This window comes from Homalodisca vitripennis, chromosome 1 (genome assembly GCF_021130785.1).
Source record: "Homalodisca vitripennis isolate AUS2020 chromosome 1, UT_GWSS_2.1, whole genome shotgun sequence".
Taxonomy (NCBI): domain Eukaryota; kingdom Metazoa; phylum Arthropoda; class Insecta; order Hemiptera; family Cicadellidae; genus Homalodisca; species Homalodisca vitripennis.
The window spans coordinates 181,456,083-181,483,932 of record NC_060207.1 but is presented as its reverse complement, the minus strand read 5'-3'; the positions used below and the strand labels follow the sequence as shown (position 1 = coordinate 181,483,932).

General features: G+C 30.9%; 1 protein-coding gene across 1 annotated transcript in view; it reads right to left on the bottom strand.

Annotated features, from left to right (window-relative positions):
• LOC124352829 (longitudinals lacking protein, isoforms H/M/V-like) overlaps positions 1–24,491 on the bottom strand; it is a 31,716-nt gene extending 7,225 nt beyond the window's left edge. Inside the window, exons 1-4 of the mRNA XM_046802523.1 lie at positions 24,407–24,491; positions 8,865–9,057; positions 4,284–4,460; positions 1,442–1,790 (exon numbers count right to left, since the gene is read on the bottom strand). Coding sequence (XP_046658479.1) covers positions 1,442–1,790; positions 4,284–4,460; positions 8,865–9,057; positions 24,407–24,465 — 778 coding nt within the window. The 5' untranslated portion in view covers positions 24,466–24,491. The remainder of the gene's footprint in view (positions 1–1,441; positions 1,791–4,283; positions 4,461–8,864; positions 9,058–24,406) is intronic.
• Positions 24,492–27,850: the final 3,359 nt, after the last annotated feature.

Here is a 27,850-nt window from a genome sequence, read left to right as displayed (position 1 = left end):
TTTGCTAGCAGCCCTCTGTCCTTACAGCCACATAGTTGGTACTACAAGTATATTGCCAGTTACCCTCTATCTCACCATATTCAAGGGTAAATTTGCTTTTGCTAGCAGCCCTCTGTCCTTACAGCAACATAGTTTGTACTACAAGTTGATTACCAGTTACCCTCTATCTCACCATATTCAAGGGTAAACTTGCTTTTGCTAGCAGCCCTCTGTCCTTACAGCAACATAGTTTGTACTACAAGTATATTACCAGTTACCCTCTATCTCACCATATTCAAGGGTAAATTTGTTTTGCTAGCAGCCCTCTGTCCTTACAGCCACATAGTTGGTACTACAAGTATATTGCCAGTTACCCTCTATCTCACCATATTCAAGGGTAAATTTGTTTTGCTAGCAGCCCTCTGTCCTTACAGCCACACAGTTGGTACTACAAGTATACTGCCAGTTACCCTCTATCTCACCATATTCAAGGGTAAATTTGCTTTGCTAGCAGCCCTCTGTCCTTACAGCAACATAGTTTGTACTACAAGTTGATTACCAGTTACCCTCTATCTCACCATATTCAAGGGTAAATTTGTTTTGCTAGCAGCCCTCTGTCCTTACAGCAACATAGTTTGTACTACAAGTTGATTACCAGTTACCCTCTATCTCACCATATTCAAGGGTAAAATTGTTTTGCTAGCAGCCCTCTGTCCTTACAGCAACATAGTTGGTACTACAAGTATATTACTAGTTACCCTCTATCTCACCATATTCAAGGGTAAATTTGTTTTGCTAGCAGCCCTCTGTCCTTACAGCCACACAGTTGGTACTACAAGTATACTGCCAGTTACCCTCTATCTCACCATATTCAAGGGTAAATTTGTTTTGTTAGCATCCCTCTGTCCTTACAGCCACACAGTTGGTACTACAAGTATACTGCCAGTTACCCTTTATCTCACGATAGTTAAGGGTAAATTTGTTTTGCTAGCAGCCCTCTGTCCTTTCAGCCACACAGTTGGTACTACAAGTATACTGCCAGTTACCCTCTATCTCACCATATTCAAGGGTAAATTTGTTTTGCTAGCAGCCCTCTGTCCTTACAGCCACACAGTTGGTACTACAAGTATACTGCCAGTTACCCTTTATCTCACGATATTTAAGGGTAAATTTGTTTTGCTAGCAGCCCTCTGTCCTTACAGCCACACAGTTGGTACTACAAGTACATTGCCAGTTACTCTCTATCTCTAGCAACAAATGCTCTATGTAACTTTGTCAACACCTTGTATACCTTTATGAGAATAAATTTGAAACTGTTATTACCTGCTAGCTGAGTAATTGATCCAAAATACTCTATTATAAATAACATTTCTGTATAAATATTCTGACAATGGAATATAAAAGGTAACTTTATAAAATTTGCAACTAACTCCTGAACACTTTGGGTTGCTATGATACTGACCTTGAGTCAAGTCCGTAGGGTTAGTGGCCACATCCATAGAGAGGTTAGGAGAATCCAACTGGTTGTTGTCTGTGGTGCCGTCTGTTGCCATAATTGTCCGGTTACTCAGGTCCTCTGCTGTGTGCTGGTCTGCTGCCGGCATACCCTCCCCCCAGCCACTGTCTTCTACCCGTGGCTCCCCCACCTTCTGTCGGGTTCTGGGAACCTGAGGTAGTGGGGGAGACACTGTAATCTCTTCAACACCTCCTGATGTTGGCACTACCACAGTTGCCGATGTCTTGGCTCGCTTGCATCTTGGGCTGCTCAAGACTTCCTTCTTCCCTGCTTCGTTGTTGGTTAGGTTTCCGCTCTGTTACAAAATTTACTATGATTTACAAAAAATATAGGAAATATCAAGCTTTTTTATACCACTAACCTGAGTTCAAAAAGGTAGAAATAATCTTTAATCATTTTAATTTGAGGCCACTTTGTTGTATTATTAACATTTCAACCACTACATCATTTTTTTAAAGACTTACGATACAAAGAACATTAATAAACATGTTGAATTAAAATTCAAATAAATCATTTTGAGTTTTGAAATTTCTGTACTAAGATTTTTGAAAAATTTGTAATGGAAATTCTTTATGTGTCTTGATGTACTTAACATAATTTCTAGGGGAATAAGTGCCATGCATATATTTATAAAAATGCTGTATCTTTTATTAATTTTTACTAGATATGTCTGATTTATTTACTGATATTTAGTTTAATTTATCACAAAAGTTCTAATGTGAAACTTAACCCTTTTAGTGTCAGGGATCTCACTATGAGATGATGTAAAAACATGCTTGAGTGCCAAGAGTCTCGCTCCGAGACGATACGTTCCTACAAGAAAAATGCTGGAGTCTCGGAACGAGACGATTTATATTTAATTTGTAGTACCTCTATAACTCTTATCCCATACTGGCTGACATCATACCCAAGGCCAATACATAAACTGAACTAACCTTGTCAACTATTATTTCTACTTTGTACTGCTGTTAGGTGACGTAAACAACTAACTAAAATACAACACTTTGTCAGTTGGATCGCAATCATGGTGTTGTGACGAGTAGCAGAGTGTTTTTTAAAAAATGTTTCTAAGTTATATTAGATTTTAAAATTAATAAAAAAAAGTGATGTCAGTCACATAAAAAACTTTTAGAAGATGTTTGGGCCGGTTATACATCCGAGTGTCCATGAAGATAGTTTGTAGAGTTTCTTTGAAAATTGCCTGAGTCAGGTTATGTTTGTTTTGAGCTTCCGTTTTAGTAAGTAATGTTATATTACTTGATTTTAAATGGTTTTATAAATGGTTTTTATCATTAGTATTGAACTTTCAAAAAGAATTAAAAGAGATTTTTATGGTGAAAAATAAACTTTAACTGGATGTTTTCCAAAACCCTGTTTTTTTTTTAGCAAAACAAACCTCTAACGCTTGAATAATTTTTATAACTGTGTTTATTGTACAATATTAGGTTATTACACATGACTTTTAGGGTGTTTTAAAATGCTTTTTATCATAAAAATATTACAGTTAAAAAATAAATCTTTCTTATGGTAGTTATTTTTACCTTTAACTGGATTTTTATTTTGTTTCCGTAGAAAAGTCACTGTCTAAAGTGATTTTTAATTTTTTTTATTATATTAACATCATGTTGTTATATATTTTCTGATGGACAATCTATTTACCTTTCCAACAAATTAAAAAGAAGCTTTTAAGAATCAAAAATAAATTTTAGGTGAATATTTTTCTGAAACCTTGTGTTTTAGTAAAAATAATCTATAGCAAGTGACTATTTTTTATAATTTTGTTTATAGTGCAATATTAGGTTATTACACATGATTTTCAGTTGTTTTTAAAATGCTCTTTAACATGAAAGTATTGAAATGTCAAAATAAAGTTTGTTTATAATAGTTATTTCACACCAAACTTGATTTTTATTTTGTTTTCGTGGAAATGTTGCTGTCTAAAGTGATTTTTGAATGTTACAAATTATATAAAAATCAGAATGTTAAATAGTTTTTGATACATAATTCATTAACTTTAAAAAAATGTTAAGTAGCTTTTTATGATCAAATATAAATTTTAGGTAATTTTTTCTAAAACCTTGCGTTTTTGTCCAAAACCCTCTGGCACTGTTCGCATAGTCACACAAAAAATAACTCAGCACTTTTCAACACGGATTTGTTTTTATCTCTGGAACTAAAAGGGTTTAATTTTTAAAATAGTCTACACAAAATATGAAAATAAGTTAACGTTTATGTTTTACTTTTTATAGGATATTTTAAATATTTTTCTGAATTGAAAATTAGAAAATCATTATAAACTTTATTTATTGTTTAAATAATATACAAAATGTGTGTCCTGCCTTGGAAATACCTGTGGAATTAAAATTTTTTTAACAGTTAACAGTTACCAATAATAGAAAAACTTATTAAACTAAAAAAATAATATAAATCAAAAGCGCTAAAAAAGGCATTTTTTATCATCCTTAGCTCACAATTGACCAAAATATTGAATGTTATGGCCTTTGAACTTAACAGTACCCAGTAAAATAAAAAAAAAGTTGTAAGATATAATAGAAGTCGCCAGTAAAATGGATAATCAAAATGGTTTACTTTCAAAATAATGCAAGAATATATAACCCTATTAAACAGGGAGAATCGTCCTAACAAAAACTCCTTTAAAACTGCTCAATATTAACTAAAAAATACCAACGTAAGTAAGAAGGAACACTGATTCCATTTTGATAATAGTTACAATTATTTCTTTAAATCTAAGTGGCTACAACTATTAACAGTACACACACACACACACCCAAGTAAACTCAGCCAATCCCCGAATCTGCAGCGTCTCCGCAACAGAGAGCAGGCCAGCCAACTGGTTCTCGAAGATGTTCACTTCTCCACTGTACATGAACGTCACAAGAGCAACCAGGTCTGAGAAGTACGTGCCAGGTAGCACGATCACGGGGTGCTGTATGGGTAACATCTCCTGCAACAAGACAGGTCACTTTGTACTGCCAAAGTTTCATGATTGGTTTAATAAGTAACATATATTATGAATTAAAAACTCTAATTTAATTCCATTTCTTCCACTGCTATTCTCAAAGTGTCATCTCCACTGACAAGAAAACTTCAAATGAGTCAAGAATTATAAAAAAACTAAATTATTTTAAATATCAGATATTTGATAAAGAGATCCAAAGGGGACTAACATTGTGTATTAAAAATTGTAAATATAATAGAACTATATATTTGTAAATGGTTTATGCTTTGCATTAAAAAAATCTTCAGTTAATAAAACCTTATTTATAGCTATTAATTAAATAGCCTAAACAATAAGAACTGTACAGATTCAAACCTCAACTTATTATGACAAGTTTTAGGAGCAGCTATATCGGTTACGTGTACTGAATGATATTGTTTTACTCTGTGAGATAATATCTTCAACCAAAGACAACATAAATGAGACTTCTTCCATAACGCTACAATACAAAATAAGGGCATAAAAGTGCGTGAGGTTTAACATTGTTTTTATTGCAATAAAATCTCAAGGTTGTTTCACTACAGCCAGCTCTTAAGTAGCCTATTGGTGTAAAGCATTTATACATGGCAAGAAATTGCACATGTTTAGTGTGCAACAGTAAAAAGTGATAGTCTAAATGGGTGCAGCAGTTCTCACAAGTTTTATGACCAGTGTCAGACAGCTGTACACAAGAATTAGAGAACAATATCGGACAGTAAAACTGTTCAGTATATACAGATCTGTAGTGTCGGATAGGTGTTTGCAAGAACTGAAGGGGGGGGGTGTTTAATGTCAGACATTAAATTTTTAATTATAAAAATTGCTCAAATATCACTGTTATGTATTTACATTGACTTCCGCAACAACCAGGGATGCAACTGTCATAAGTCCTTGTGCCAGTTATCATGAGTATAATATTGTTTATCCAAAAATTATGTGACAGTAATTCCGCAAGTTCTCTTGTAACTTTACTGGCCAGTGTAAATGCAGCTTAACTCTTACACTCCATTTATCTGAAGTTTCATTTTCTAACCAAATTCATGTTTGAGTTAAAGCTAAATATTTCACTTATTTATTATAAAAAAGTAACTCTTGGAAGACTGATGTTAACTAAGGAAGAGATTGAATTGAAATAAAACACTTCTATCTAAAACTACATATTTTTACATTCATTGAAAGAAGCGTATGGTTTTACCAATAAATCTAAACACGACTTTTGGCATATTTCAACTGAAATACAAAATATATGATTATATCTGTGTTTTATATACAAAATGTAGTATTTACAATACATAATATTAGACAAATCTATAAAGATATAATTATAAAACCCATTTATAACAACAAAACTAACTACTGGATTTCTTTGGTTTGGTTGTGTAATAGCAGTATAATATAGGTTACAGCTGATGGAAATTCCCTTTTTAACTCTAAACAATGAACAATTACAAATACAGATTTATTTGGAAAGTTTTATCTGCACTTTCAGAATTTTGTGAAGAGTCAATGTTTCTTCATTTTTTTCATTAATGACTATTATAACATGAATATACTGAACAGAAACTAAACTGAGAACTTTACTGTATTTGACTTAATTTATATAATAGCAGCAGGTATTCGTGGCATTGCACGCAATTTGTTATTCTTATAATTTAGACGCCATAGCAGAAATTAATTTGCTGCCATGGTCAAAAGAATAATATACATACATAGGGCTGACAAGTCTATTTCAGTCAAAAAATGCTTATTTCTTGTTATCTACTTCTGTATAAGGTATTATGAGTGCCGTAGTAGTATTTGTCATGATCAAGAAATATATGCATACGTAGGTCTACAATGTCAACTTTGGTCAAAAAACAAAACGTATTTTTTTGGGGCTTGTAACCCTATTTCAGCCCAAATGAATTTCATTGTTGTTAAAAATCCTAAATTTGTCTGTTGGTAGCATAAATCACTCAAAATTTCACCATTATAAACCATTAGAATGTTGAAAAAATAGATCTCTGAGGGATCTAACTCAATTTACACCCCTCTGGGGTAAAAATCTTGCATTATCCTATTAAGAGTTCAAGGTACTTGTGTGCCAAATTTCATTGCTATATGAAATCAGGAAATTTGAAAAAACACATTGTAGCTCTTCTAAGGGTTTACAACTCCATTCAATCCCTATGGGGGTTTGATCTTTATGAAAAACCTTTAGTTTTTCTATTCAAGCCATGAGGCATACATGTAGCCTACCAAATTTCAACATTCTGAGATATCGGAAGGGCGGAGAATTAATGATAAGTGAGGGCTTTGCCTTTTATATATAAAAGATAAATATATCTCATTAAAACAATCTGTGCTAAAATAAAATATTAACAAATTTTGAATGATTAAAATGCAATGCTCTTCAGTACAATTAATTTTAATGTAGGTCTTCTTTGGCATGATTCTAATTCATACTTGCTGTTTATAGCTATTTTCTTGAATTTTTTTATGTTCTCCCACATGTTCTACTTTAGTTCAGGAAATGAGAGTCAATCTGCATTGTATCAGAATACAACCTAGTTTTTCATGGGATCAATAGACGAATTCCTAAGAAAGAAGTTAATTTCCAATCATTATAGATTTGGTAGAGTTGATATGAGAAGTCAACAAAACAGTAAAGACAAAAATAAAGATTTTTCACCAGTTATATTTTTTTACACACTTATGACATTAAAAAATTGAAAATTTGACCTGAAAGTCTCCAATTGTTTTTATCTCTTCCATTTATGTGTTTGGCATTTTGCTTGAAGTGTGTATTTCTGTTGCTGCAATTGAGGATTAGTGACCATAGAATAACATTTACAGGACATTGCATGCAATCATATGACATTGTCAGACTTGAAGCCGGGTCCGCCATCTTGGTTTGGTATAAGAAGCCAGAACAGTTCAAAAGTTAAACTGAAATCTCAGTGCGCATATTTCAATTACACTATTGTAAATACTTGTCAATTATTGCTTTAATTTTTACTCAATGAAAGAGGATTAGTTAGGATAATGACAGTATACTCTTATAACTATAAAAACTTTAAAATGTAAAAACAATTAAACAAAGTAAATTTTTTAAGTTAAATTTAGGATTGTGTCATAAAGAAGTTATTCTATGAGGTTTTTTTATTTTTAACGTAGAGACAAAGTAAGGAGTTAAATTTTACAGATCATATATAATTTTTTAATTACTTTGAATATTATAATACGTTGAAGATACGGTTTTGTACATGCTAAATCCTGCCGCTCCAAGCTTTGTTACCGCCTGCCGGATTGTGGTAAATCTGAAAAGGTTTAAATTGCTTTCTTAAGTTAGTATATTTTCGTAATATTAAACTATATTTGATTTCCATCAGAAATGAATATTAGCAAGGAAAAATAATATATAAACTGTATTGTAAACGATAAGTATTTATTTGAAACTATACACAAAATCTGGTACCAAACAATACAGATATAGCACACAAAACAATTTGTAATCCCCATACAATGATTACTACTTGATAAAATGAAATAAGGCAAAATTGTTGTTGAATCACGTTTTTAGATAAAAAAAATAGTTTCGTAAAATAATCAATATGCTACATACTTTCACTGTATCAAATCTTTAAACCTTACTGTCCTAAAAAGGTGACGACTTTTGTTAAGTTATGTCTTAGTTTTTTAATATACAAACATTTGTTGACACATTTTGTGTAGTGGTACAATTTTATAGTAAAATACTTTGTGAAAATAGCCTTTATCAAATGTTTTTGTTCCAGTTCCTGATCGAAACATAGCTAATCAGAGAACAAATGATTTTTGAAGATATGGAACTGGTTGCAACGAAAATACTTGACAGTAGATTCACAAAGCAAGCAGAGTTTAGTTACACCTTGAAATGGTTGGATCCATCCACCTCTGTCATTATAATTCACCAAACAATGTTTCTGGGGTGGATTAGACCTACTTGTCATAATATTATCATTCACACATAATTTTAGACGCTAGTGATCCTATCCTACTACATGCTCAATTAGTGTTGATACTAAAATACAAAAAATTCAACTTCTTCCTCATCTTTATTAGCTACCACAATTGCTACTCTTCTTGGTTCGATGTTATACATCCTGGTGTAGAAGAGTTCACATCTTCTATTTCATTTTGCCTGATGATAGCCAAATGTGGTAATTACACTGAAACAATGGGTGTAAGGCAGGTCACGGCGTGAAGGACTGGCAGGACTCACGCTCTGCCGCTGCTATCTTTGTTCGGTTACTGTCTGGTTGGTTTTCACATAGCTAATTTTGTATAATAATCGATAATTATCCACTTTTTCTTTAACGCCATAGAAAACGTTGTATATTAGCATATTACCTTAAACAAGTCTTTGAAATACTGACTGCAGGCTGAGAGTACCACCTTGTGGGCCTTGATGTTGCGGCCCCCAGCGCACAGAGTGACATCGGTCAGGTCATCCCCATCCAGCAGCTGAGGCAGTGTCGCCAACAGACAGTTCTGGTAGTTGTGCCATCGGAGACAGAACTGCTGCTCCCTTTCACTGCCCATCCTGTTCACACCAAACATATTATTTAGGGCAGTTTAAAATAATATAATTGACTCTGTCAAATTCTTATGTTAGATTTATTAGTTATAGATCATATCCTTGTGAACAGAATATAGCCAAGTGTGGTGGTTTTGATGTTATATTGAAGCCATTGGTACCATTACACAGATTAATTGTAATTTAAACTAGAAAAATAAGATATAAGTAAACAATTTTTATTTAGTGTAGTACTGTACTGATATTTTAGGCAAGAATATCTTCATCAGAGTTTTTATAAAACAGGTAAAAAGTGAAAGGATATACAATGTTAGGTAAGAAATTAAAACTATGAAAGAAAATGGTAAGTGTAGTGGAAGTCTAAAAGGTGGTTGTGATCTACAACAGTCTTAGTATAATAGTGTAAACATGATGTTAAAAATTAAAGTCTTGAGTAGAGAAAAGATAACAGATCTGTATTTCTCAATAAATACATTGTACACACAGATAATTATCAGTAATTACACCAATATAAAATATGAAGGTTTAAAAAAATACACTATTTTTTATACTTAAATCTGTTTAAGATTCATCTGCATAAATTTCTTGGTTGATCCAAAGTAATTAATAGTCTAAAAATATTAACATTATAAAAGATACTTATGTTGCATTATGAAAGGCGTTAATATGTCAAAAGTTTAAAGTTTTGTAGGTATTCCTGAATTCAACAGAGAACCTCTGGAATCAATTCCTTCTTACCAATGTTCTTGTATATACACATGAGTGGAATTAAGTTAGTGTTAAAACTTCTTTTTTAGGAGAAACTATCAAATATCAGTGACAAATATAGAAATTTTATTTAATTAATGGACACTTCATTGTTTTAAAAACATGACTTGTTTGAGTAAAACTTAGTTTTCAACATTATTTATTATTTTCCTTTATTTTAATATTATTTAACACACACATTTTACATAGAATAGGAACAAATTTTTAAATATGTTTAATACAACAAAATGTATGGTGAAGTACATTTTTAAGTTTTCATTAAAATAAGCAACAAGATACACAGACGGATGACTTCCATATGGTAGATCCTGAAGAGAGCCTATATCAGAGAGTCCTTCCTGATTTAAAGCTTTAAAATGAAGTAATACAATTTTTCCTTTATCTTGTCCTTCTATTGGTTAATACAAAGTCCATCTTGAAAAAAAGATGTGCCTAAAATGTCACAGTACTATAAAAGTTATCAAAATACATTCTTTATTATTTTACATATATTTGTCATTATATATTTATAATAGAGCTAAAGTACAAAAATGTTCCAATTTCATATTTACAAAGTAAACTACCATGTACATAGTAATAAAATACCATGAACATACAAGGTACAAGACCTATTGCATTGGCCAAATCAGTAGTATTTATGAACATCTATCTAATCTTATCACACTGTCCAGATTCCAGTCTCTCTTATCTCCACTTTCAAAAGTGGAGTAGAAACACTGTTATTCAGGTTTTATTTTGTGTTCCAGTAGGCTTTATATTTTAGCTCATTTCCTATTATTAACTGGATTTAATTGAGTGGAAGGCTGTCATGGAGTTCTCACCACAAGAGTGATGTACTTTTGGTGCATGGTTTTTATGATGGAAATGCACTGGCTGCTCAAATAGTATACCATTTATGGTATCCAGATTGTAGAATTCCTAGTACTCAAGTGTTTTCAAGGCTAAATCGGCATTTGTGGAAAGAAGAACTAAACGAGGTAGGCTTCGAGATGTAGGGTTGGATGAACGTGTTTTAAATTTAGTTCATCAAAGTCCTGAAATAAGCAGTCAACAAAAGAAAATTTGCATAAATATAAAATTAGATCTGATATACATCATTATAACACAAGAAAATAACTTGCCAGTGAAGTTAGTGTTTCTCAGAGTAAGGTATTAAGTATTTTACACGAAATTCAGTTCCATCCTCATCACTTTATAAAAGTTCAAGCAGTAGAACTACATTGAACAATATCACTTGTTGAGAAATATCCTGTACACTGACGAGTCTTCCTTCATTAGACTGGTGTTTCAACACGCATGACATGCATCAGAGGAAGAAAATTACAGAGCTTCCAAGGAAAGTTCTTTTTGAAGAAGTCTTTTGTAACTTAACATATGGGCGGGTGTCATCAGAAACCAACTTATAGATCTGTACATTTTCCCCAAATATTTAAATGGTCAATATTATTTAAATTTATTACAACATAACTTGCCCACAGTTCTGGATGGACTTATTTTGGAGTCTAATGAACTAGATTATTTTTCAGTAAGATGGCGCTCCTTCACATTTCACCAACAATGGTTAAGGGAAAACTATCCGATGTGAATAGGTCACGTAGTAGAACCTTGGCCAGCCAAGTCTTCAGACCTCTTTCCGATTAACTTCTTTGTTTGGGGAATGATGAAACAGGAAGTTTATTGAGTTCCTTTGAATTCAGAAGAACAGAGAAACAGAATTGAGCTATCTGCTCAAAAAGTTTGTGTAAAACTTTTAGTCATTGAATGTGACAAGTCAGAGCCATGAGGAACTGTGTGAGATCTTGCATACAAAATGGAGGCAGATGGTTTAAAAATAGCATGTAGATTACATACATAATTTTATATGTATTTTTCTTTTATGTTTCTTCTACAATTATTCTGTACATGTTTATTATGGAAATGTCATACATACTGTAGTGACAATGAAATTAATTTTTTTTGCTGTATATAAAATCATAAAATTTATTTTTATTTTTGCTACTTCTGCGATACTTTTACATTTTAAGTACACCTTGTGTTTCATGATAGATTCTGTAATAATCATTAAAAGACAAGAATACAGATAAGTATTACCTCTGTAATACTCTTTTTAAAGCTTAAAATAGGGAATTTTATATAGAGTATCTGCCTCTCTTCAGGATCAGATACTGAAGTCATCTATCTTGTTACTTATTTACAAAACAATGTAAGTATAATTTATATTTTTACACATTTTAAAACAATTTGTGTATTTTTTAAATTATTTCAAAAGTGGAAAAAGTTTAATAAATAATGGTGAAACCTTTTTGCCACTAATACTTAATTGACAGTTTCACCGAAACACTTGTTTAACACTAAATTATGTTTACCGCGTATGTGATTTTACATCAAATAATATAAAAATTGCTTATTAAACAAGTCTGAAACTTTTAAATAAATGAAAATTTTGAAATATGACAATAAAAAAAACTTGGGAAAGTTATATTTTATGTGAATTATGGCTGTTTATATTTGAACATAGGATAGGAAACAATGGAACTATACCAATTTGCATGTGATACTTAAGAGGTTGAGTTATATGGAAGTACAGGCCATTTTTCATCCAGCGATCGTGCAGCTAACAATGGATTTAGGCAAACCAGCTGACTGTGACTCACAACAACATACATCAGTCTTTCACTTTAAATTAGGTAATAAAATTTGATAGCACCAGTTCTGTTTTCTGGTCTGAAATTTCCAGTACGTTCAATTATTCTTCTAGCGAACAAGCAGATCGTTTTTACAATAAAACTTTACAATTCTTTAAGGCCATAGCATTAATAAAAATCAAAATAGAATGTTATTTTTATTTTGTTTATAGTTTTAAAATTTGTGTTTCCTATTGAATTTAGTTTTATTTGTGAAGTAGATCAATATAAATTAAATGAATATGGAAACTTTTATTGAATTATCACAAATAGGAGTGATCTTATGATGAAGTCCAAGTAATATTTTTGTGTATAAACAATATAATAAAATATCTCTGTAATGGTTATGTTGCATTTTAAGTTAATCATGTCTGGACAAGGAAATACTACATTTATAACCACCAGTTACCACTTTACTTGAAAATGCCACTTTACAAGTAGTTCTTACTTTCTGGTCTCACTTTAACGAAATTAGTTAATTTTATTCAAGAACTTATTGACCATGTATTTGGAAATAATTAAGTAAAAGTTAAATTTGGAGAAACTTCATTTATCTTATTCCGCACTAGTCAATTTAGAAATAAATTAATATATAATAGTAGATGCCCTGTGTAACAAGTTAAATTTTCATTACAGGTATTAAATTGTGATTACAGGAGTTCAAATTTATGTATATCAGATTTGAAGTTATTTACCTATTGTGAATATATCTTTACTACACAATTTAAAAGTACATAAATGGTTTCAATATACAAATCTGAGTTCCAAATACATGATTGAATTTGGAAACCATAATAATTCCAGGTTCTATTCAATAGAAAAAGTTCATGCAAATTAAATTTCTAAGAAAAAATACAGTACTAAGCCATACAAAATCACACATTTATTCCTTTGCGTAGGGATACAATATTTGAAGCATCTAAAATTAAACATAAAATATTTTACTACAAATTTAGAGCATTTTGTTTATACTTTTGTATAACGATTTTAGAGTATATCATAATGTAATTCAGTTTGTTTATTTCGGTATTAAAAAGTAAGTTCAATCAGTTATACTACTGTAATACCTTCTGTAATATACAACGATGGTAAATGTCCAAAATCTTGTTATCCTATCAAACCTTCCATCATAAAAAAAAACTTTAAACATAAAAAAGTAAATTTGTTTTAATTTTACTAAAAGTGTTTGTTTCGTTGACTGAAAACCAACCAGTTTACTATATTTTAGTCTTATAAAAAATTTGTCCAAGGCTGTTATGCTGTATCTCACTTCTACGCCATTTAATCATTGATAATAGTTATGTATATGTAACTCAGCAGATTACTTTTTCTAATTGATTTAAGGGTAAAAACAGCCTGAGAGCCTCATTATGTTGTTGCATTTTATTACACAGTTCAGATTCCATCCTTAATAAAGAATTGTTGTTTTATAATTGCAATTTAAATCATGTATTTACTTCCACCTTTCTCAAAAATCTATGAGAAATTGGCACATATTCAACTTATGTCGTTTTTACAATAGCACAATTTGATAGACAGTATCCAACATGGGTTTTGCACTGATAAATCTATAACTACAGGAACAGTTACATTCATAGATTCAGTGGTAGATTCTGTTGATAAAGGTCAACTCACAATGAGAATTTTTATGGACCTATCAAAGCTTTTAATGGTGTTGATCACTTCATACTGATTAGTAAATTAACATTACTTGGTGTTAAAAAACAAGCACTGGAATAGTTTACATCATATTATTAGAAATCAGGTATCAGCTTATAGAGATTTTACACATAACATTAAATAACAGTGTAAATAAAATTAATTCTGATCTACAACCAGTCAAATATGGTGTCCCTCAGGGCTCCATACTTGGACCTCTTTTGTTTACTTCTTATATAAAAATCATACGCTTAGCACTAACACATGTCTCCCAAAACAGCAAGTGTCTATACAGCTGATTCAAATTTAAAAATATGAGGAAAAGATGTAAACCATGTGGGGTCCAATAGAACTAACAAACATAGTAAATTAATTAACTGAACACAAGTTAACATTGAATGTTAAGAAAACTAATTTTATTTTATTCAAAACAATAGATTAGATGCTCCAAACATAACACTTGATATCAAACAGATTGGAATTCAAACTGCTACAAACTTTCTTGGTTTATATCAACACTTAACTTGGAATACTCATGTTTACAAGATATTATCTAAAATTAATTCAGGAATCTGCGCTCTATATAGAATGTTATTATTTTTCTGCAATGTTCAAACACTTAAAAAAATTGATTACGCATATATTCACCCACATATTTCTTTTGGAATTTGTCTGTACGCTTCGACTAGTAAACAAAATCTTGATCTTATACTTAAACCACAAAAAAGAGCTATAAGAATTATAAACAAGTTACAACCTGATCAATCAGCTAGCAAATATTTCAAGAATATGCAAATTCTCAATTTATGGTCAATCATATACATGAGATACAATTTTACATATAAAGTAAACTCAATAGAAGCTGATGAACCTTTTGAAATATACCCATACAACACTATAAATAAAAATCACATCATAATCTAGAGTTCTACAAGAAAAAAGGCTACACATACATGAGCAAATTTTCTTAGATCATTGCCAGATATAATAAGAAGAGAAAATAAAATTAACAAATTTAAGAATAGATTAAGGGGTTATTTAGTTAAGTATTGTATTAAATTGACAAATGTCACAACATGTAGATACATTTTGTAAAATGATTGTGTACATGTACACAAGTGTAGTACATAAGATCTTCATTTAAAAAACATTGTAATTAGAAATTAAAAAAATATTCACTGTACACTGATATACGTTTTGTTTGAATAAAGCTATTTGAAATTGAAATTTATCATCATTGTCTTGTATTTAGTCCACTCCTGCCAATCGTATTTATTCCAATGAATTTTTCATCCATACTTTGTTTTATTTGTGTTTTTAATTTTCCAGTGTATTTTATAAAGTTGTTTGAATACTATAGTATAATTTTGTCTGTAAATAAAAAGATGTATAATACAGCTATAATTTTCTTATTTTGTCAGATAGTTAACAATTTTGAAGCCCACAGGAAAATGGACAACAAAATCAATATTTATAGTAGTAGATTTTGTTTTTTTCTGGATTCTTTTACTTCTTAAAAAACTACTTTTACTTATTGAAAAAAATAATACTATACTATATATAATTATGAGACTAGTTATAAAAAAAACATCCAGTACTTACGTCATAGACTAGCATTATATGTATAACATATGTTCTGAATTCAGATTTCAGAATTCTCATTTGATTGTTTCAATCAATAGTTTGTAAATTTAAAATTCAAGACACTTTCCATAAGACTACTTGGTCATCTGAACAAAACCTACACTTCTACATTAAGCACCCGTAGAGTGTAGCATGTAATTTAATGCATCTCCAATTAAAAAATACTTTAACATTATGTTTTAGAAGAAATTTTATACTACAGGACAATTTTTATTTTTAAGTAATAATAAAAAATATTGTAAACGTGTAACACTGAGATTATATAATAGCCATGCTGAAAACAAGAAATCCACAGACAACACAAATTTGTATAACATTTAGAGTGAAATGTAATCATACATAATTCATTACCATATATCCCATCGGGTACACATGATCTTTCACAACTGCCGTCTTGTACCCCAACAGGTACACCCCACGTTTTCAAAGTGTGTTGTGCACCCGATGGGGTACACATTACTATACATTTACTTATTGCGTTTTTATTGTTTGCCTGTTTTAGTGGTTTGTTAAATTTGATCCTGCTATTAAATAAATACCTCAGACTATTGTGTACCCCGTTGGGCACAAGATTTTTTTAATTTTTAAGGTAAATTGATTTTTTAGGTACCCTTGGGGGAAACATTGAAAAAACATATTGAAATAATTTTTTGTGCAAAATTGCAAACCTACATACCTTTTTTGTTATAATTAAGAGGTTTAACATAAAAAAACTGTTAGTTTTCAGCTATTACTATTGACAAATTTTATGGCATAAAAAATGTCTGGAAATTAGCTGTTGTCTTGAACGTGTTACATTATGTAATAAATGTCATTAAAAATATTTTCTACTATTTAATTCATGTTTCTGTTATGTTTTTCTGCCAATATTCCGCCCCTGGACGCATATTCCGCCCTTCGACGCATGTCCAGTGCGATTAGGTGATAATAAAATCTGGCTTGCCCTTGGACTAGCAGAAGTGCGGCTGAATACAATAGGCAATATTCCTTTCAAAGATAACCTATCAGAGATGTGTAAACGGGAGCTTATTCAACCTGGAATGGTTCTATAAACATTGTTTATTACTTTGAAACAAAGCCACAGTAAATATATGCAGCTGTTGTAAGCCTTCACAGAAGCCACCATTCATTAGGATATGTAAATTATTAGAAGTCTTTACATTGGTTCTTGGTATTTGTTTGTTTTTATTGATTATTTATGAACCAAAATTAAAAGAAGGAAATATAATTACTCTGGATAATTATTTACACTGTTTTTAAAATTTAGGTTGAAATAAATATTTATTATAGACCTAAATGTTTGTGATAACAAAAATATTTAAAAGTGTATTAACATATTAGTACAAATGTTCTCCCACAAATATACTCACTGATACCTCCAGGTTTGCTTCCATTCACGGCTTTATTGACTAGATATTTGTTATTGGTTTACAGGTTGTCTACTGCTGTATGATATCTTTGCTGCATTTGTTGCCATAATCTTTACACAATCTATGTGAACCATAAGGGCTACTCATGGTTAAAAAGTTTTGTACTTAAAAAATATGTTATTACCTTGGTTTTTCAGTTTATTAGTAATGTATCTGCTGTAAAATAAAATCTTAATTAATTAATACAAAAAAAAAACAGTATAACTAAGGGAAGTAGGTTATGAGGGCTGCAACCATCCCTCCATGAAGTATACCGGCGTTAAACTGCCAATGAATTCGACCAAGGAGTGTCCCCTCACTACCCCACCATACTTCACAGCTAGTTTGCATAAATTTGCACGTAGACAGTTCGAAATTTATGTTTTTCTTAAAAATACAAAACGGCTCCAGGAAGACATGTACCACTTGAAAGTACATAATATAAACTACATTACGACATACAATACATCTAGTTTTATGCGCTCTAAAATATTTTATTAGGCTACCAATGAGTTGAATTCTTCAAGTTTTGCAGGTAGGCGCTCAGAACTTTATGTTGTTCTCAAACATGCAAAATGGCTCCTGGATGATACATATACCATGTGAAAGTACACAATATACACTAAATTATGACATACAATACATCTGGTTTTATGCGCTGATGAACCTAGCTCAGGCGTATTGTTTCAACAATGAATTAGTCTTTAATGAGGCAAAAACAACCCACCTCATTCTAGGAAAACTAAAAGGGAAAGTGACTCGAAAGCGCTGTCCTCGACTAGACATTTGGGAGTTGTACTTGATGACTGGCGAGCTTGGGTCAATCATATTGACTTGTTTTGTCTGAAACTTAGTGGAGCGGTCTTTGCAATAAAGCGTGTCTGATCTATTAGCACACACAAGGCTACCAGAATTTGCTACCATGCACTCTTCAAGTTCCACCTCAGGTATATGGCATTATATTCTGGGGTGGCTCATCTCAAAGCAATATCAAGAGGGTGTTCGTGATGCAGAAGTGAGCAATTAATTAGAGTCATGTCTTCAACATTTACAAAGCTGTAGGGAAGCCTTCAGAAGTCTTGGAATTCTAACTGCCACGTTCTTCTACATTTATGATTCTCTATGCCACCAAGCTGCCTTTAATAAGAAACAGCGACATCCGTAAGCAAAATACGAGGGGCGCGCGAACAACTTTAACCTGCCCCACCATAATTCCACACTCTATTTCAGGAAACCAACGTATGCTAGAGCAAAGCTCTTTAACTTTCTCCTGGGGGAAGTGAAGTGAGGGCCACCAGCTTTACTGAGGGAACGGCTTCATCGCTGGCTGCTGAGGGATCCAGTCTATAGCCCGGAGGAATACGTGGAACGAGCCAGATAACCCTTTGGAACACTGTCATTGTACTCTGTGACACTATTCTAAGCTTGAAGCTGTCGAATAAAGTATATTCTGATTCAGATAAACTTTTTATTAAGCTACCAATGAGTTCGAATTCTTAAGTTTGCATGTAAACGGTCAGAAATTTATGTTTTTCTTAAAAATACAAAACTGCTACATGATGATACATAAGCCACGTGGAAGTGCACAATGTACACTACATAATTATATACAGTAGTGTTTGTGAGGAGTTCAATAAAAATTAAGGTACTAAAGTGGCATTAGGAGGAATCCTTTTTTCAGCACTCCATAGTTTCTCATAGAATCCATAGGAGATAGAAGCTATTGCTTTGCATATGGAGGATACATATCCACCTGGAATCCTACTCTATTACCATATATTTCCAACCAGCTCTGAAACCACCCTGACTGAAGCAGACACCTTACGACTTACTGTCAGTTCTTGACTACTCTGTGTCACTCAGTACAATACAAACCAGTAGTGCAAGTGTTAAATTAAGTAAACTGATAAAAAAATTTGAAGTTTATTTTAACTATATAAGTTAAATTTATTATTTTAACAAGTTTTTAGAAATGTTGTATATTTTACTGATGTAATTAAGATAAAATTTTTGTAACAAAAATGATACATTTTAATTTCCCTAGAAAACATTAACTTAATATAACGGACAAGTTTTTATATTCAATAATTTGAAGTTATTTTCAATTTACTACATGAAAGGTTTATCAAAGCCTTAGTTTCTATGTTATGTACCAGAAAAGTTAGAGCATATAGTTTACTTGGTTTTATTTTATGAAGTTCCTAGACGTAGAATAAATAAGTACTATAGTTCACTAAGATCACAAACACCAATGTGATTAATTCAGGTATATTTGTTAATCGTAAAACTTAAACAATGCACACATTTTTCTGGTGTATCTACAGAAGAATTTACTGGTCAAGTTAAATTCTACTCAAACTAAACATAGTTTATTTAACCCTTTCAAGACTAGCAAAAGGGTTATGTACAAAAACATAATTTTACCATAAAAACACATTTTACACGGTCTTACTTTATTTTTTTCCATGAAAATACAATATATTTATATGGTTGTTTGAAACATAAAGAATGAAAAAATAAATGAAATGATAAGTTAACGTAGTACAAAATCTTAAATCAGATATAGTGTATTGATGCTAATCTAATAGGACCATACAATTTAGGACTGCTAACATTAGTTGGAGTCTGCACCCTTTACAGGACAAGATTGTAGTATTTATTTGTCGTTATACGGCAAGCAGGACTATAAAATAAAGAAAATTTGAATTTTTAGCTTTTGAAAATGTTATGAAATTGGGACTATTTTTTAGGTACTTAATAAAATGTATATTAAAGTGTTTTGATCACCACAGCATTAACTTTTTTATCATCTAAAAAATAGCCATTACCAATTCAATGGTTAAATAATTCTACTTACTTTCCACAGAATGACTTAAATCTGCACTAATATTATTATTGAAATAACATGTAAGATGAAATACTATTCTGTACACAGCTATAACATTTATCCGAAGCTTCAGATGACAAGAAGAGATATAAGAATTTGTCACTTTACCTACAATCACTCGCATTGAGAAATGGAATGCTCTTCTTAGTGCTGGATTTCTGACTCAGCAATTTCTGAAATAATTACCTATTAAACTATAGTAATGAAAATGACCAAGAAGCCCTCAGGCACTCAAGAGTAATAAGAAGGATAATATTTATTTTAGCAAAATTACCTAAAAGTATCTAAAACCACTTCTAACAATTTCTTAAAATAGTATATTTTATTTCCAGAAAGACTTTTAAGGTCAAAAACTATATATTGAAATCAATTAATAACACCGTTTAAATTTAGATCATATCCCAAATAGTCCACTGATGTAGGGGACTGGTGAGAATCGGGGTTTCTGGGATAAGAAGGGTGATAACAAATTACGGCTCGAGGTAAGAAGAAGGCATACTAGAAGGGGATAACAGGACTGTTTACGGGAGAAAAGGAGGAAATGTGAGTAGGAAAAACTGTTTTACCAACTGAGTGTTTAAAGGTAATTTTACTTTCTTTGTTACTTCTCCTGTTTTTCATCATTTTTTCAACAGTTTCTTTCTCTGTGGTGAAGTACTATTGTTGTTTTATGTTTTGTTCTCGAAGTCTTACATGATATTGCGCATCTTATTTGCAAATTTTGATTCAAAACATTTTTACCCATTTTTCTAACTGGTAATTTGTTGTCAGACATAGATTATATAAGTCTTGCACCGAAGGCGCTGCCACAACCCTCGTTGATGGACGGAGACATTACTGCCAGTTCGTTAAACTAATAGTTTATTTTACAAGGTTTTTTTACAATATGTTCAGGTTTTCAAAAGTTTGGTTTTTTTGTTGCTTTAAAACAAATTTACTTAAGGTACTTGTTCAGTATTTTCCTTTTTAAGTAACAAATAAATAAAGTGAAGTGACTTAAGTAAATATTTATCAATTAAACGCAGTGTCAAATTGTTTGTAAATCTAAATGTGTAGGCATTCCCTATAAATTATTTCGATTTGCGATACAAGTAGGTTTAGATAAGGTTGTCGTAAATATGTTACTAATAGTACCAAAGTTAAAGATAACTTTTATAGGTGCTCTCGTGATCTGAGCTTAAATTTGGTTAGTAACTCAAGGGATGTTTTCTTTTATTGCCAAAAGTGCGGGATGGCACCAAAGGCACCATCGAATCCCACACAAATAGCCAGGGGCATTTCTGATCGGTACTTCCCCGACCTCAGATCACGTCCTAGATTGTCCACTTTCTCTGATGTCAGATCACATCCTAGATCGTTCAACATAATCTGAGGTTGGGAAAGTACCGATCAGAAATGCCTCTAGTCATCTGTGCAGGATTCAGTGGACCCAAACTTCTAGCGAAAAAAGAAAAACATCCTTCGAGATAGTACCCAAATTCAACATTAGATCACGTGAGCGCTTGTATAGTTATCTTAACTTTTTATATTTATAATATAATATATATACGTACATATATATAACCTAATAACAAATAGTAGGTTAGGACAGAGTAGTACCCAATGATTGTGTTGGATAGTAAAAATTTGAATGAACTAGAAATAATGTAATAGATATTTCAAAGGACAATATGGTTTGGCTAGTTTTCAATCGTAGAAATTTTGTATTTAAATAATAATATAATATACAAATTAAAATATAATATATAACTACAACAAAATAATAACATTTACTTACTTTATTTATTTAAAAAAAAAACGTAAATGCTTGTGTAACAAAGAAGTACGTTACTGTTCTTGCTGCCATTAATCGATAACAAAACACATGATTTGAATTTTGAATTTATTTCCAAACACGTTTTTACTTTGTATAAATTTTGAACAATGATGTCAAATTGCAAATTAAGTTTTAGGTTTTAAAAATTTTAATATACAGAAGCTATATTTTTATATGTAAAAGAAATGTATTTGTTACTTAAATTGTACAAAGTAACTAAATTGTATTTAAAGTCCTCTTGAGCCACATAGTACTAACTATTAATTCAAGGGTAGACATGATTCATAACACTTAAAAAATGCTCAAATGGATCAACACCAATAATCATAATTTCTCATCAATACATAAAAATTCTGCAAGATGATCGGCAATGCACTAACTTCTGAGACAAGTTTAAAAATTTTCTTTCTTTATAAACAATATTTGTATATTCATCGCAATTGTTCTTGCCATTGTAACTAACCTTCTCCTACTGAAATGAAATAACAGCAGCTGTTAATGATGTCACTAGTCTAAATAAAGAAAACAGGCAAAATAAGTTATGAATGAATATAAGTCAAATGTCGTATTCAATTTTAAGGTACTTTGGGATTATACCGACCACACCAGTATGAAGAACACAAAAATATAAATTTATAGAAATAAACATGATAGAACGAAAAAACAACTCTTTAATTACAAAATTACAAACTTACAAGCATTTCCAGGTATTGTGATCGGTATTGTTGTCGCTGTTATCTTATCTTTCTCGAGAATCCCGATTACGGCAGGCCGCGCGGCATCACATGATTTGCACTGTACATAATTGCCTTTCCATTACAATTCAATTTATATTTCTGATCAGCCCCTCTGGAATTTGATATTTTACTGATAGGTAATATCTCGAGGGATGTTTTTCTTTCGTCGACATTGCTGTCGAAGCCCGCGCTGATGGCCGGAGGCACTCGCATTTTGGGTGGCGGAATGTGATCAAGAATAAAAACAAGTTTTGAGTGTTTTTTCAATAAAGAGTTTAGTTTTAGTTTGGTAATGTTTGTTGTTGTTGAATTTTTGTGTTTGGAGAAATGTAGAGGTAAACACGGAAGTACAACAAAGTGACGCACCAGCTGAACGGGCGGCGAGACTGCAATCACGTTATCTACTAGACCGCTCGACTTTGACCTCTGTCTGAGGATGGGGAGGGGTTTGCGATAAGACAATTCCTGTTTTATATTAACGAAATATTGTTCTACGCTAATCTAGTAATCAGTAAAAGCAAAATGTCGAATAACGATTCATGTCTGGGTGTGGTCGGTATAATCCCAAAGTACCAATTTTAAAATCAATAATATCATCCAATTAAGTTGGTGGCCGCTTATTATACAGTAATGGTGGCCTTTGGAACAATAATGTCAAACTAAATTACATTATTAACTTTCAAGATTGTATTACGGTATATGGAAGCTATATTTTTATGTAAAAGAAATATAATATATTTCTATAATATATATTCTATAATATTTCTATAATCTAAAATGCATATTATGCATTTTAGATTATAGAAATAACACAACTTTATTTATACTAAGTTAAGTTTGAAAAACATAGTACTTACAATTATAACTTTGCAGGGTAAACATGTCTGAACTTAAATCGCTCTAATCGATAGTTGATCTGAAGATTCGACTGTTGGACGCTTATCATTTTGCTGCCTTCCATTTTGTTACTTTTGTTCAATTGTTAGATTAAAAAAATAAAGTCACATAAAACATTGTTTACTAAAGTGAAAAGTGGTTTGCTAACAGCGAAACAACAAAATAAATTTCTGTGTAATTGTATGCTACGGTATAAGAACAAATCTGAAAGTCTAACTTTAATCACAAAAAAATAGGAAGGACTCCAGAGCCCAAATGCCAAATTTGGTAAATTAATAATGTGACAATTTAAATTTAATAATAATAAAAAGAATTTGACTCATTTTAAAAAGTAAACTAAACTAAATTCACAATTGTTTAGAAACATAGGCCTATGCTAATTTATGCCTAGAACACATCTTACAAACTTAATATATAAGACTCTGAAAATTAAACCTATAGGATTTCAAAATTTAAGACTTTTTAATGTTTATTATAGTGAATATGGTCAAATAAATTGTTAATTGGTGTTGCAGCATGATTTGTTTTGATACATACCTAGTATAAGCTGATAAATCAAAGAAATAAAATTAGTGTTTATTAATTGAGAATAAATATTTGCAACACGAACTCCAAAACTAGTAAACCATTTCCTTGATATTATGAATATAGTCCAGCCATTCTATTATTATCAGTGCTTTGGACCTACTCTGGAAAAATGAGAACTGGTATTAAGCCAATTATTTTATCGTTTACAGTGGATAAATAAAATTAAAACGTGAAATAGTATTTTAAAACTTGGCTGACTAGCCTATATATAGTTCTTTATTTGGAACAAATAACAAAATAACTAAAATTTACTGTAAAATCCTTACCCTAATTTGTAGTTATCTACGAAGAGTAAGGAGATATCAAAGCAGTCAGCAGATAACATTCAGGTGATACACAGCTGACAATAAAATCAAGTATCATGAGGGTAAAAAAGGTCAACAACAAAAAGATCAATATTACTGTCTGGTTACAGTCCTCAGGAATAAAAAGCAACCGATGTCTTTGACCGTTTATATCGATATAGTCAAAGGTATAAAATAATTAGGACATTTTATATTATATTTATTGAAAATTGGGATATAATCAATACGGAAGCTATTGCGTATAATAAATAAAAAATATGAGAATGTGTTGTGTTTTAGTATCTTACATATGATTGTTAATTAATTATGTATGTGCATTTTGGAAATAAAGTATTATTATTATTACGAAAACATGTAATTTATTTTTTTTAAAGTAGTTGAATTTTACATTTATTACGGTTTAAGTTAACAGTAATTAATGTTGCATTCGTTTGCCCTAATCGTCAACAGATATAATAATAAAGTAACGGTTTCCACATTAATAGGGAATGCTTTCCTAGTAGAAGAGATAGATTAGGTATAACATTTTCGTTAAACATAACGTTGCTATGGTGGGAAGGATTGATTCAATGTGAATGTCGACTTTAGTTCCATTTCACTTTTCGCTAAGTGCAGTGTCTGTGTTAACACCAGAAAACCAAAGACTATAATAGGGCTGCTTGGTCTCCCAGCAGAAATTCAGTGCACTCCAGTTGAAGATGTGTTCTCATAGTCTCGTCAGGAGATTCAAGAAAATTTTTATTCTGAAACTGTCTAAGGCAAAAGTTTATGACATTTGGATTTAAATTCTAAATTTTTTCAACGTGTGCCTAACCCTGTAATATGCAATGTCGTTTTACAAATAAAAAAATAGATACACTCATAATACCTCAGAATGACTTTAGTCTAGATTATCGGCTGTATTGGACACCTAATAAATTTAGATTTTTGTCCATGTCATCGTTTGTAACAACACTGTTTTGTAACATCTAATCGATGGAAACAATAATTAAGTGTGGTTCAGCTAAGTCTGTTTAATTTTAATAATTAACTCAATTTTGAAAATAGTTTTCTTTTATATTAAATACAATATAATATATAATGAATGGTAAAAAATATTAAGGACGCCATAGGAATTCTTAATATTGTTATCGTATGTATTTATTATATTTGATTTGTAGTAGGCTATTTATCCTTTCATGCGTAATGCAATTTATATTTTTAGCTTTTGTTTGGCTTTATATCCTTCTACGGCATGTTACTGTAACTTTTAGGTGAAATTTTAGTCATTGTTTATAACTGTTAATTATGTGTTTGATGCATTATTAAGAATTGGTCAGTTTACATTGTATTGTTCGCTCTATTTTAGGCTGTTTTGAGTTTTTTATATAGCTTAATTGGGCCGACGATCTAGTCACTAGTGCATATCTAGGTGCTCGACTTCCTTAAATTGTATTTTGTACGGTATTATTTATTGGTGTATCGTATTAAATGTATATTTTTCTTGATTCGTATGCGATATATTGTGAGTTCAAATTATGTATAAGGACTTTGATGTAGATAAAAAATTAAAGAATACAAAAATTAAAATATGTTCTTCAAAAGAAATCGAGTTTTCATACATTCGAGTAGTCCGCTGACCAAAGAATAAGGTTACTTATTCTTAAAATGTACTAACAACGAAACCTATAGATAAAAAATAGATTTCGAAAAGAGAAATCTGGAATTACAGTATGTTACATTAATCTAGAATTAACTCAGTTCACCCATTATAAAAAAAAGAGTATACCTTGTCCTGATTTGCCGCCCTCTAGTTTCTGCCATGACGATCACCATTTACTATTGGCCTATTCCCGAACGATTACAGGTTAAGCAATGAAACTTTGTACATCATTACTGCACCTACTTTTTGAAGTAACTACCATTTTTATGTCGTGTCAGGGGGATGACCCGCAAGAAGTCAAAGGGAAAGCTTAAATGAGAGCATAGGTTGAGTAGTATATCAAATTAATGTCTCTTAGTTGAGTATAATGCCAAAATCCGGCTTCCAACTTGAGTGAGGAGGTCATTCAAATGTGAACACACCAAAATAATATTGACCATTACCATTGAAAAATATGGAGCTAGATCCTATATAAAGAGACAACCAATTAAAAATAATGTACAAAACATGTGTAATTAATTTCACTTAAAACTTAACTTTTTGGTTCCCAACGGAATTATCTAAAATTTTCCCAAACACCATAGTCTGCTTGTGCAAATTTTGAGTGTTTAGGCTAAATGAGCCTATAATATAATCAGAAACATTGTCAGTTTAACTGAAATTGAAAGCAATTAGGTATGTCTATAGAGGATGACCAATGTTTAAAATTAGACTAGTAATGGGGCAAGACAAGCCAATGCAGACTTTTCATACCAGTTTTAGAATTGGCTTAAGTAACACAGCAATCCTCACAATAATCTTACACCCATTGTCTTTCTTTCCACTGCCTTTACTCATCTCAGTAATTTGACATAATGGTCATATGCAACATTTGAGATGGGTGAAAGAACACCTAGAATGTGAGATGTGGCTTCAACACCATGGTGAAGTGAAGTTTTACAGTATTTAACCCATTGGTCTATTTTGACAATAGTATTAAGTAAGTTAGTTTGCCATTTTCTCACAAGATATTAGCACTATTCTGTATAAACTTTGTGTTCTATTCAATAATATGAATAGAGTCGTTTTAATTTGCACTATTTCAAGTTAGGCTAATCTTTTTTTTTAATTGTGTGTTAAGCCTACAAAATATACATTATATTTTGTGCTTAAGACATTTTTGACACTACATTGAGAGTAAAAGGTAGATTTCCTAATTTATTTTAAATGAAGAAAAAATATAAACAAAGACTTTTTAACAAGATGCATTTTATTTATAAATTAACACAAATTAATCCAAGAATAATAAAATTAATTTTAACAGGATATAATTAAAATTACATTAACTTGCCATTTTAAATTGTTATTTTTATACTTAAAAAAACACATTATAATAAGAAATAATGTTAAGTAAAACATTATTTTTAGAACAAACAAAATTAACATCCACACCACAAAAGTAATAGAATTCGAAACAAAAGCCTCAGTTTTTGGCCAAATTAATTGGATTTAGTGTGTAGTCAGAAGTTGTAAAAACTAGTAGGCTAATGGGTTGTGTATTAAAATTTTTTTATTTTTAAAATTTCCTAAGGACAGGTACAATTAAATAAAAATTTAATTAATAAAAATATTTTATTCATTAAAATACAGCAAAATATATATTGTACATAAATACAATATTTACAATCAAAATTACATAATTATATAAATTACACTAAAACCTAACTAAAAGCAAACTGAATGGAACAAACTTAACTAAGACAGTTAACCTTCTAAAACCTTAC